Raw genomic sequence first — 13103 nt, forward strand, 5'->3', positions numbered from 1 at the left:
GTTTATTTTGCTTGATGAAACATTTTTTATATGGCTTTTCTTCTTTTCTTTATTTTGACAAGAGCAGGGAAAAGAAATGGAAGAGAGAAAATGAATGCTTGTTAACAAAATGGGTTGTATTAGATCTCTAAGAACCCTTCAAACACAGAAATTTTATAATTTTAAGTCTTTTTGGATTAGAAGTTTTTCTGCAACTAGAAGTTATTATTACATAATAATAATTTTTATCTTTAACATATTCTAAATAAAACCCTTTTTTAACAGTCAAAATCTTAAGTTTGAGTCCTTAACTCAATTAACTTTTCTTAGCACCCTTTAAGTCTAGCTGGCTGTATTATCAGTTAGAATTGATTGAGTGCAAGAGCAAAAGCAAGACTAGTTGACAGTGTATGGATCAATCAGTACAGACCCATGTCCCCAAAAAACAGCTCAAAGCTACTGACCACTAGGTGTTTTGTTTACATGATATTATGAAAGAAGTGGATAGAAAATTTAAAAAATCTTTAAATCTGATTTATTTTACTTTCAAACAAGTGCTCCATATCCATGCTAAGAGAGAAGGTGTGAGAGGGGATGTTGAATTGTGGATTTGGATCCAAGACATACTATTTTATGTTGTTCAGTTGATTTTAATAGTCTTTATGATACCATTTGGAGTTTTCTTAAGCAAAGATACCAAAGTGGTTTGCCATCCAGGGTCACACGTCTAGGAAATGTTTGCAGCCAGATTTGGACTCGGGAAAATTAGTCTTCCTGACTTTAGACCCAGCACTATCTCTGTTATACCATCTAGCTACCTATAAGAATAGTATAGATAAGATTAGACATAATTTGGGGCTGAAATGAATTAGATAACAGCAAAATATTTGCTATTTGCCCACATCCTATGTCCCAGTAATTTTAATCAGTTAACATCTGATAAACCACTTTAAGAGAAAAGAAAAACAGACATAAATAGTCTGGAATAATGGATAGACAGAAATATTTGTATTTGAAATGTACTTAATTTTTTTTCACTTTTTTTTCTTTTTCTGATGGTCACCCAACAAGCGTTTATTACCATGTACTAAGTTTAAGGCTTTGAAGACAAAGTAAACAGTGCCTGCCCTTAAGGAACATTTTTTCTAATAGCAGGGACAATATATATGTTTTATATGGGTAGTTTTCTGATCAGTTGATTTCACGCCTTCCAATGTGCTTACTTTTAGTAACCTTTGCTAAGATGCCATAGTAAGTATAGAAGCCATAAGGTATTCCAGAATAAACTTGAGGCACACTCTTTCACTGATACACACAGCATGAATGGACACATAGAGTATATTGGTAATGTATGTTACTGAGCTCCTTGGGCTTGCTTCTTTCCTACCACATGTAGCTGAAGACCCAAAAGCAGTCCTCATCTAGAGCATTACTTCACTCTTTTGGGAAAAGTAGGGACTATTACCCCAATGGACTTGTAGAAGCCTTCCCAATTCTGTTCCCCCAGAACCTTAGCTTCTCCCTTGGGGCCTCAGAATCACCTCCCAGGTAAAGAATGGAGGATCAGGGTCCCTCCAACAAGCTAAATAAAGCACTGAAGTTTAACATTAACTTTCAAAAATTCTTCCTGCTACAGGGCTAGAACCCCTTGGAGAGAGACCTCTCCCTAACATAAAGTGACTTATCTAGTACATTTCCCAAATATGAATCTCCTCAGGCAGGCCAATCTATGCAATAACCATTTATCCAATAACCACCAACAGCTATCAAATTCAAGGTTTGTTCCCCAGGTTTTAAAACTTAGGTCTCTCTTATTGATCCATGAAAAGGAGTGGGTTGGGAAAAGAGATTTGGAGACTTAAGATGTAGTATAAAAAATAATCCTAAGTCATTCATAGTTTATTATCTTTACAATTTTGCTATTACTATACTCCTGGTTCTGCTTGCATCAGTTCATATAAGTCTTCCCAAGTCTTAAAACATCATTTCTTACAGCACAATAGTATTCTGGCACATTTCTATCATACAACTTGTTAAGCCATCCTCCAGTTGATAGGTAGCCCCTCAATTCTCAATTCTTTGCCACCACAAAAAGAACTGCTATAAATATTATTGTAAAATAAGTGGTTCTTAAAGGAAAAAATTCAAGCCACCAACAACTATATGAAAATTACTCCAAATAATATTTTTTAAATGCAAATAAAAAGAACTCTTTGAGTTTCCTCTTCATACCCATCAGATTGGGGCAGGGACTGGGGTTGAGTCTTTTTCTTCCCAGTGCCTAAAAGAGTACCTGGATCATTGTTTTCATAACAGACTTCTACCAGTATTTCATTGTGTAGCAGTAATGGGAAAATTCTTTGAATAATTAAAAATTATCACTCAGAGGTTAAGGTGTATGATGGATGTGATCAGACTGCTACATCTAAACACTGAGAAATTTTGAAGAACAGGATCAAAAGATGTCCTAAGAGAAGTAAGCAGAAAAAGCAAGCAGGTCACAAAGTAAGGAGTGACAGATGGATAGCAAAAGTGTTTTGCCACCCACCAGACAGTATAATAGGTGTTTAAGTTCAAAGACAAAAATAAGCAAGGCCATGTGAAACTAAGTCTACCAAGTTTAGCTTTAGCTCCCCTCCTCCCAGCTTTTGGTGAGTTCCAGGGCTATCTGTACTGAAGAGCAAACAGATAAAAATAGTATCAGTAAGAGTTAAGTAACTAGAAAAGGAGTTGAGATCCTTGAATCAGCAATTATTTTCCTTTTGTCTTTATATCTATTACATCTTGCCCATTGGCTTGTATGAGATAAGCACTTAATACTGTTGAACTGAAATAAAAGGATATGGGTAAAAATTGTGAGTGGCATTTGTGTTTTAGTTGCTGAAATTTGAAAGTTGTCATCTAAATAAGTTATTCTAAATGATAGCAAAACGAGATTGTACATATAGAGCAGGCTTTGGAGTACCAAAGATGGAAAGAATATCAGATTGGGAAGCCATTGGCCTCACGTTTAGAATAAGTAACTCTTCTTCTGCTTGCCACTTGAGAGGGGCCCTGAACAAATAACTCATTTCTCTAGGTTTCATAACATCTGTAAGATTGGCTTTTTGTTGTTTACTTGATTCAGTTGTGTCTTAACTCCTCATGAACCCATTTTGGGTTTTCTTGGTAGAGATTCTGGAGTATTTGCCATTTCCTTGTTCAGGGTCACACAGCTAGAGCATGTTTGAGGCTAGATTTGAACTTAGGAAGATGATGACTTCAGGCCCAGCACTTCATTCACTTCCCCACCTAGCTATAAAATTGACTTAGATGGTCACTGTTGTCACTTTCTAACTCTGATTTTCTGATCCTTTGAACCCAGGTTCTAGTCCTGCTTCTGACATATAATTTCTGCATGACCATGGACAACTCACTTAATCTTAAAAAGTGCCCCTTTTCCAAGACAAAGGAGGGAATTTCTACCCTGGTCATTTCCCTGAACTAACGAAATTGAAGTGTAGCCAGTTGGGGGGCCCTTCTCTTCCCACAAAAACCAAAACCATAAGTGTTGAAGAGATTCCATTTCAGAGAATTTAATGGACATTTTTTTTCCCTTATAGGTGATTGGCCTGTTAGATGTTTTCACACCTGCAAAGTCTCTGGAGGAATTCAATGATGTGTGAGTAAATTCTTTTAATTTGTTAGATTTTACTGGCTTCAGACAGGTCATCATCTCTCTTCCAGTCAATCCCTTTTCTATGTAGCAATATTTAAGACTTCAAAAGACTTTTCAGGTTACACCCAACTCTTTGAGAAAAGAGAATACTGACAGGCACTACCACCACTTCCCTTACAACTTTCAACTATAGAATTCAAGGTGTTTTAAGAAAATAAAGTGAAAACTTTCAGAAGTTTTAGTGAAAGAGAGAAGAAGGTGTGAATCAATTCTTATAGCAAACCCTTGTCTTATTAGATGACCTACTTTTACTGAAAGCTGCTTTTTGGATTCAGAGATTATTAAGGAACGCACCTTCGTCCTTAACCTTAAATTCCTTCCCTTTTGAAAATGAAGTCTTTGGGGACAGCTCAAGTAACTCAGTGGATTGAGAGATAGGCCTAGAGATGGGAGGTCCTTGATTCAAATATGGACTCAGATACTTCCTAGCTGTATGATCCTGAGAAAGTCACTTAATCCTCATTGCCTAGCCTTTAGTCTGATTCCACAAACATACTTCTTCCCTTTGCTATAAATTTTTGAAGGGGGAGAAATGCAAAGCCCATATATTCCTGACCATGTCTAAGTTCCACAGGTTCAGCACTATTGTACCTGGTTAAATTGAATGCTAGCTCCTTCTTTTGGAGGGGTGGAATCTAGATAGGGAGTTTAAAAAGCACTGACAGGAACAAGTACAACTTGTCCTTCTTGCAATCATACTTGACACCTGAAGGTGTATGGTTCCATGAAGTTCCTGAATTGACTTTATGCTAACCTGCAATACATATGCAATAGGTGACCAGCCTTTACCCAAGAATGTCTTTTAAAAAAAAAAAGAATATAGTAGTCTGGCTACCTCAGATAGCTTTTTATTTTTATTATTATTTTTTAACTCTTTGAATGAGTACTGACTCCAACGTCAGTGGGTTTTTTTTTGGGGGGGGGGGTTAGGTTTAAATTTTTTTAATTTAAATGACAACCATAGTGGACTAATTGTATCACATCTCTTTCTAAGAGTTGAGGAGAGGCTGGCATAGAGGCAGAGAGGCTGTGGAAGGAAGGACACAGCACATGGTACCATCCTGTTTCATAGTGATCCCTTTCAAATAGGTGACTTTATTAACATCTGCAGTTTCAGGAAACATATCCAATGCCGACTTGAAGACAGCTTTTTGACAACTTTTGTCAGACTTCTGACAGAGATTTTGGGGAAACATGAAATCACATTGCCATAGATCACAGAAGCATAGAACCCTAAAACATTAGCAAAGGCCAGAGAAATATTTCCACAAAGGGAAAATCTTCATCCCACCCTAGTTACGTCTAGGTACAAGTAATTTCAGACAGGGGCAAGCCAAGGCATCCTACAGCATAGGAGAGCTCCTATGCTTGAGGGTTCTTCTGTGCTGGTCAATCTCAGGAAAGCCATCTTCATCTTCTTAGTATCGATATGATCTCACCAGCAGCCACATGAGGATTACAGTTATGAGGACCACGATAAAGCTGAGAAACAACTCCCTCGTGGATCGCTCCATGCTCAAGACGAGTTAACAGGAAACTTGAAGGAACCCTCCTGGGCAGCTGCCTTTCCCCAGACTCTTCTTTAAGTCTGCTCTGAAGAAATCTAGCTCACTCCCTGACAAATTAGAATGTGTATTGACTCTAAGGCAGAAGAGTGGAAGGGGCTAGGCAATGGGAGTTAAGTGACTTGCCTAGGGTCACACAGCTGGGAAGTGTCTCTGAGGTCAGATTTGAACCCAGGACCTCCCATCACTAGGTCTGGCTCTCAATCCACTGAGCCACCCAGCTGCCCCCTCAGATAGCTTTTTAAAACTAGAAGAAGCACTCAAAGTGTATTAAGCATCTAATTGGGAAAGCTAAATTTCATTTGTGTTGTATCTTAGTTCCTAGTTTCAGAGATTGTCAAAGAACACATTTTGGTTCTTCTTAACCTTAGATTTCTTTCCTCAAAAATGAAGGGTTTGAAGGCAGGTAGGTGGCCCAGGGGATAGAGAGCCAGGCCTAGAGACAGGAGGTCCTGGGTTCAAAGGTGGTGTCAGACACTTCCTAACTGTGGGACCCCAGGCAAGCCTGTTAACCCCCCCATTGGCTAGTGCTTACTGCTCTTCTACCTTAGTACCAATACACAATATTGATTTTTTTTTTTAATCCTTACCTTTCATCTTAGGGCAGAAGAGCGGTTAGGGCTAGGCAATGGGAGTTAAGTGACTTGCCTAGAGTCACACAGCTAGGAAGTGTCTGAGGTCTGATTTGAACCCAGGAACTCCCATCTCTGGGTCTGACTGCCTTCAGTTATAGACTTGTATATTGTCAGGTCTGAAAAAGACCTCCTTTTAAAGTTAAAATAACATGACTGAGTGTGTCCTCATCTTTTTAGTACTGACAGTATTAGAAAAATTAACTCATCCTCAGCCAAGTATAATGGTTCTTCAGAGCCATTTAGAACTCATCTAGGAAACCAGAGGTTTTTTAGTTGCACTTTAGAGCAGGCTACATTTCTAAATATTATTCTTATGTGCTAATAGTATAAGAATCTTAATTGCTTATAAGCTTCACTGTTGAATTTTAATCATATTTAATGTGTATTTGTTGTACTAATGCTCCAGTGATCATTTTTAGTTCAACATCCAATTCCAGTTCTTAATTTTCTATTTCTGGAAGATTAATGGATCTAAGCATGCTTTAGTAAACTGTTAGGATGGGCATAACAACCATGAGAAAGGGCCACCTGTTGGTGAAGCTTGACCTTTAGGAGGAGCAGTATAAAAACAGGTCTTGATTGCCAGTTGATGATTGGGTTTAGGGGAAGCTGAAAGACTTCTCTATCAGAAAGTTGTTTTTGGCTTTCATACAAAGTGGGTATCTCAGGGTATAGTTTAGATTTCAGAAAGTAAGTATAGCTCTGCTGAACCATGGGAGTCTAATTGAATATCTTGTAGCATTTTTCGTCTTTAAAATTGATTTTTAATAATGTGTTTTTGACAATGGCTTACATCTTTGCTATCTGGCAGATGGGTGAATGTGTGTGTATGGATATATGACATGTATTTAGTAAAAACTAAAAGTTATTTATAGCAAGTGATAGAGGAGAAAATGTTTCTTGCAAAAAGCATCACTTATTCCTTTATTCATTTGTTCTCCATGTGCTGAGTATTGATCTAGAAAATTGTCCCAATATGTCTTATTACCATTGCTCTGATGCTTTTCAACATTGTGCCTTGTACTTGTGAATTTTTTAATCAGGACACAACCATTATTAATTTGCTTTGCTTGATTGATTGCTAGGTGGGCAATAGAGAATTTTTCCATCAAAGAGCATGAATGTAAACTTGTGCTGTGAAAAAGCAGCAGTATTCATCATGAACTCATAAGATGACTGTAAAATTAGACCTGATTGTAAGAGAAGCAGGCAAATTACATAATACTTAAAGACACCATAGAAAATGACTCAAAATCAGGAAGTTTAACAGGTATACATAAAATACCATAGCATCTAAATACTTAAAGGAAAAAGTAAATTAAACATTGTGAAAAGTTAACATTAAAACTATAATGATAAAGGAAATATACTTTGTCTTTGAGATCTAAACATCTAAAATAAAGAAAAAGCAAGAAGGACGTTAAGGATCTGAAGAAAATTTTAGTACAATTAGATATACTAAAATGGATGATTGCTGAATGCAAACAAAAAAGCATATACACCGGTTGTATATTAGCATGCAAAAACCTCATAATTAATTACTAAAAAATCTTATTTGCAACTTTTACTGACTACAATAAAATAGCATTATTTTTGTTGAAGAGCCTTTTAAGAAAAAAGAAAAAATAACCTGTGACAAAATAATTGAGTCCTAATTACTTGAAAGTTACAAATCATAGGAACTATAGAGAATTTTATCAAGGAAAAAGACAATGAGAAGACACCACCAAAACTTTTGGGATACTGCTAAAGTAATTTGTGGGTAAAATTAATATTTCTAAATGTGTTATTCAACAGTAGGAAGAAATATCATTGAATTAAGTGTATAATCTAAAAATGCTAGAAAAGCAATAAGCCAAAAAATATCTAGACTCTCTATACAATGAACACGGTAATGTTATATATAACATTTTAACATTGTACCCTGAAGATGTTTTACAGCTCCTGATTTGTATTCCTAGCGAGATGTATTGTGGCCAGTTTAGGACTTCTACCACAATGAATAAATAGCTTCTTTAGATATCTTTCTTGCCCAAGGCAATAATGGTGACAAATTTGAAATAGTGTTTCCTTGCTTTTAATGTTTTGTTGAGACAGTTACTGTTTCCTCGTATGAAAGAGGAAAAAGGATGTTGGTATATTGAATGAAGTCTCTTTATTCTGTGAAGTTCTGTGCTGTCATGTGACTGCATTAAATGTCACTTTGTGTGACAGATTTTGTTAAGTTTTGAGCATATTGGCCATCATTATAGCTCTCATTCTTTCTGTGAATGTGGTTCCTCTCTGGATAATGGAGTTTGTAAGATAGTATCTTCCCTCATGTTCAGCACACAGAACATTTGCTGGTGATTATGTGAACCTTATACATAGACTCATACCACTGCTACTCTGCTTCCTAATTTAATGAGGTCCAGTGACTTCTTCATCTTTTCAGCATTTCGGCCTGTATAAACATTGAATCTCACATGATAATTAGTCATGTGTTGGTAGTACAACTGAAAAAGGTTCACATGACTCATTACAACCTTGAGTAAAATAACTCTAGTTACATGTAGTCTCTAGGCAGAGGAACAGAAAAAACAAAACCAAAAAAAGCCCCATATAGTAGGCAAACCTGGGCAACTGATGACCAAAGCAACTACGAAAGCAGAGGTTGCTTTCTTCATGGAGAGGTAGAGGTAGGTAATGGAAAGCATAAGAGTCAGATATCCTGGATTTGAATCCTGTCATTGATTCTTAATGGTCTTTGTGACCATGGGTAAATTATCTTATACAGTTAGTATACATTGTAAATTGTATGAGCAGTGTGGTTTATCTGAAAGAGAGCTTGATGTAGAGTCAGAAATCTGGGTTCATATCCCAGCTTTCGGCATATCAAGTCGTTTAACAAAATAAATAGAAATACAAGATAGATAATGTTCTTTTGAATTGTTCTAAGTCAATATGCAGCCCACGGGGATCCATTTCTATTTTGAGTTTAACACCACTGAACTAGATGACCTTCCAGCTTCAAATCTCTAATGCTGAGATTAGAGGTGGTACTATATGATTAAACAAAGCATTTATGTCTGCATCACAGATCAGTGTCGTCTTTTATGCAGACATCTGGGTTTCATATTTGTGGCAGTGAACTCTAGCTATATTGCCACGTACCGTGAAGACAGTGTTATCATAGTGGACATGTGTGGATGGAGTCCCACCTCTCATAGACACATGTGTCACTTAATCTGTCAGTGTTCTAGGCAGCTCTCTAAGGTTATAAATTGTAGAAAGGGTGCCAAACTGCAGCAGTAAAAGAAGTCTCCTATCCCAATGAAATCTTAGGACCAGTTCCCATCCTATCATATAACTTGAATTTAATTTCATTTTTCTTTGATCACTTCAGTTTTGCAGTATCTTAAAAGACTCCTTACATGGGTTTTTTTTTTTTTTAAAAACACTTATCTTCTGTCTTGGAACCAATACAAGGTAGAAGAGTGGTAAAGGCTAGGCAATGGGGGTTAAGTGACTTGCCCAGGGTCACAGCTGGGATGTGTCTGAGGCCAGATTTGAACTAGGACCTCCTGTCTCTAGGCCTGACTCTCAATCCACTGAGCTACCCATTACCTTACATAGGATTTCTTTAAAAATCCTATGTCAATTTTTTTTAATTAAAATTATCTTTCAAGGCAATATAAGCAGGTAAACTTTAAAAAATTAAGTGAATTATTTGCTTTCTCAGTGGGTAGAGGACATTTTGGACCTCAAAATTAATAACAAATCCCTTTAAAAATAAATATCCTAGCTGTGTGACCAGGGGCAAGTCACTTAGCCCCCATTGCCTAGCCCTTACCACTCTTTGCCTTGGAATGGATGCTTAATATCAGGATTAATAAACTAAGACAGAAGGGTTGCTTTAAAAAATAAATAAATTTTGGAAGCTGAATAAGAACTAAGGGGAAAACTCTTTTTTTTCTACCTTTATACATCTCACAAAACTGCTCAGTTGATCATGGGAACCCATTATTTTTACCTTCCAGTACAAATTGTTTTTTGACCTGTGTGACTCAGTTGAATGCATATGTAATAATAAATATAATATATAAAATGCATATAAGTGTATAACATTTTTTTAAAATTCAGCATTTTTAGTGTCGTGCTGAATTTTGTTGTGAGTCTCTGTAATAGTATAGTACTAAGTATGGTAAGATATTATGTCTTGAGTGTGTCAAACTTGTCAGACTTGAATATATTCTTGTCATTCTCATTGTAAAGGCAAGGCAGGATTAATAACTAGGACCACACCTAGTAAGAGAATTCTGTAATGAGTGGTAAGTGATTATATGGATCACTTCCCCTTTAGAGAGTAAACATGTCCCTCTCCTTTATCTCTATACTCTGGTGAATAAACCCAGGAACACCATATTGTCCATTTCTGTTTTACTCATTATTTCTAAATGGGGAAGGGGAATTTTAAGTAATTTAGTTCTTTTAAGATATTATCTTCATTTTAAATCCTACAGCTTTGGGAACTTTTAAGTAATATGAGGTAAAAATGACACAAAAGATTTAAAAGTATGAAATACTTTGTATTTTGTCATTATACCAATGCAGTCATGAGACTGTATGTAACCAGGAGAAATCAAATTAAATCTTACACTTTGAGGATAAACTGACACCAATTCAAAACTCCTTTTCCTTCCCTTGCTGTATTTTTGGTGAATTGGTTAGGCGAAAAGGAAAAAACGAGTATTCTATGGAACCAGATTTAAAAAGTAAAATCTATCACAAGTGGTAATCATAGAGTGGTCATAATCACAAGGTTAGCTAATGTTCTCTATCTTACTATGTATAAAGTAGTAAAAAAAAAAACATTTAGTACTCTTGTGATGAGCCTTCTTTGAGATGCTGGGATATTGTGTAACTCTCCCTTGTAATTTCTAGGTATCTGGTGACACATCTCATGGGGGCAGATCTGAACAATATTGTGAAATGCCAAAAGCTCACCGATGACCATGTACAGTTCCTTATCTACCAGATTCTCCGAGGCTTAAAGGTAGAGACTCGGCACTAATGATCTTTAAGGTGATATTGAAATAATCTTAGAGGTGGATTTAGATGATCCGGTGGTAAACCTAGAGAGAGCAGAGCAGATATAGCACTCACTCAATGAGGATGCTCCCTTTGAGTTTTTAGCACTTGGAACATTTTGTTGCCCTGTTGAATCCAAGCTAAACCCAGATTGCAATTGAAAATACCTAACTCAGGTGGCTATAGAATTCAGAGATATTCTATACATTGTAATAGGAAATACTTTACCTTTTTTTTTTTACAGTTTTTAGCCTTTTGCTTTCATGAAGATATATAAACTCCGAATTATAGAATCTGTGTATTGTATCATGTACTGATATTAAACAATGTGTTGAAGGAGGTATCCTTATTAGCTGATTGGTGTGTTTTTCTTTTTCTTCTATAGTATATTCATTCAGCTGACATTATACACAGAGTAAGTATTTTAACTAAGTCATTTCCTTTGACTAAACATAATGGGAGTGGAGGGATGTTTGGGTTTTAACCAGACTCTTTATTAGAACATAGCGCCATTTCTGTAGACTTTGAATGCTATTGATAATTCCATCTCTAACAATGCACCAGGCTTAAATTGAGGTGATTATAATATATTTAGTATAAACAAAACTAGCAGCTGGCTATGAGATATATATCTCATTTGCCTCGAAAGTCTCATTCTCTGAGACTAACAAGTTATAGTAAAAGTGAAAAGACAGAGCATTGACAGTGAAAAAGAAAGTTGATTGATTTATTGCTTACTTTTAGGACCTGAAACCTAGTAACTTAGCTGTGAATGAAGACTGTGAGCTTAAGGTAAGGTAAAAATCATGTGCAGTTTGTGTTAACCAGTGGCTGTGTGTTTCAGCTATAAAGTAGAGAAGTGTTTTCTAGAATGGATTAATGTGCAACTTTTTTTCCCCTGAGAAATTAAGATTATCCCTAGGAATATTAGATCCAGAAATTTTTAACATCATGGAATTTTATAAGTTGGTTAAGTAATTATAAAAATAGTACCAGATGGATTTTGTTGTTGTTTTAAAAGAGAGTACTTCAAGTGAACATTGATGACAATAAGAGCATTTGATAATGGTGTTAATGGGCATGAAATAGAATAAGAAAATTATAACCTGAACATAGAAGTTTTGTGGTATACAGAGGAAAAATTATGTATTTGTAGCCAGAAGACCTAAGTTCATATACTAGTTCAAACTGTGAATAGTGGAAATAGCAACTGGGTATTTTTGAAGACAAATGACATGACCATAAGCATAAGTAACTAGTAGTTTTCAAAATAATTCCACAAAAATCATGAACTTTTTTATATGTTACATATTTTCTGTATAGTAATTTTAAAAACCATGGGGGCAGGAATAGAAATCGTTCATTTAAAATTTGTCTGGTGGGTCCCTACCAATAACATACTGAGGACTTAAATACATACAACTACAATACACTTTCCTTCCTTTTCTGTCTTTCCCCACCTCTGTCCTTCCCATCTTATAAGATATATGGCAATAAATCACAAATGGATATCTGATCTAAACATAAAATATCACCTCCTCTTAAAAATAAAATGAGAGTAGAAGAAGGAATCTTTTATAGTTATGGTTAAGAGGAAGAACTTTTATTTATTTTTTTCCTCCATTTACATGCAAAAATAATTTCCAGTGTTTTTCAAAGAATATGGAGTCTCAACTTCTCTCCCTCCTCTTTAAACCTTGTTGTTCCCCCCCCCCCCCGCAACTTTGAGATATTAAGCAATCTCATATAGATTTTACATGTGCAATCATGTAGAAGATTTTTCCCTATTAATCTTTTTTGTGGAATGAAACTCAAATAGAAAAAAATTAAAAACACAAAGAAAGTTTGCTTTGGTCTGGATCAGACTCAGTTCTTTTACTCTGGAAGTAGATGGCATTTTTTTTTTATCATAAGTCATTTGCAATAGTTTTGGATCATTATATTGCTGAGAATAGCTATTATTCACAGTTGTTCATTGTAAAGTATTCCTGTCACTATAAAATGTTCTCCTGATTCTGCTTATTTCACTCTGCTGTGTCTTTCCAGATTTTTCTGAGCTCCTGCTGCTCATCGTTTCTTATAGCACAACAATATTTCATTGTAATCATACACTATAACTTACTTAGCCATTCCCCA

At 35.7% G+C, this 13103-nt stretch overlaps 2 protein-coding genes across 3 annotated transcripts in view; one reads left to right on the plus strand and one right to left on the minus strand.

Annotated features, from left to right (window-relative positions):
- MAPK14 (mitogen-activated protein kinase 14) overlaps positions 1-13103 on the plus strand; it is a 94210-nt gene that overhangs the window by 51929 nt on the left and 29178 nt on the right. For both annotated transcript variants that reach the window (XM_001369904.3, XM_001369934.3), the window contains exons 3-6: positions 3582-3640; positions 10821-10932; positions 11353-11382; positions 11712-11759. In XM_001369904.3, coding sequence (XP_001369941.1) covers positions 3582-3640; positions 10821-10932; positions 11353-11382; positions 11712-11759 — 249 coding nt within the window. The remainder of the gene's footprint in view (positions 1-3581; positions 3641-10820; positions 10933-11352; positions 11383-11711; positions 11760-13103) is intronic.
- LOC103105292 (sarcolipin-like) lies at positions 4911-5269 on the minus strand. Its single transcript, XM_007483770.3, has one exon. The coding sequence runs from the start codon at positions 5209-5211 to the stop codon at positions 5116-5118; it is 96 nt and encodes a 31-aa protein (XP_007483832.1). The 5' UTR covers positions 5212-5269; the 3' UTR covers positions 4911-5115.

Source organism: Monodelphis domestica, chromosome 2 (assembly GCF_027887165.1).
Source record: "Monodelphis domestica isolate mMonDom1 chromosome 2, mMonDom1.pri, whole genome shotgun sequence".
Classification (NCBI taxonomy): Eukaryota; Metazoa; Chordata; class Mammalia; order Didelphimorphia; family Didelphidae; genus Monodelphis; species Monodelphis domestica.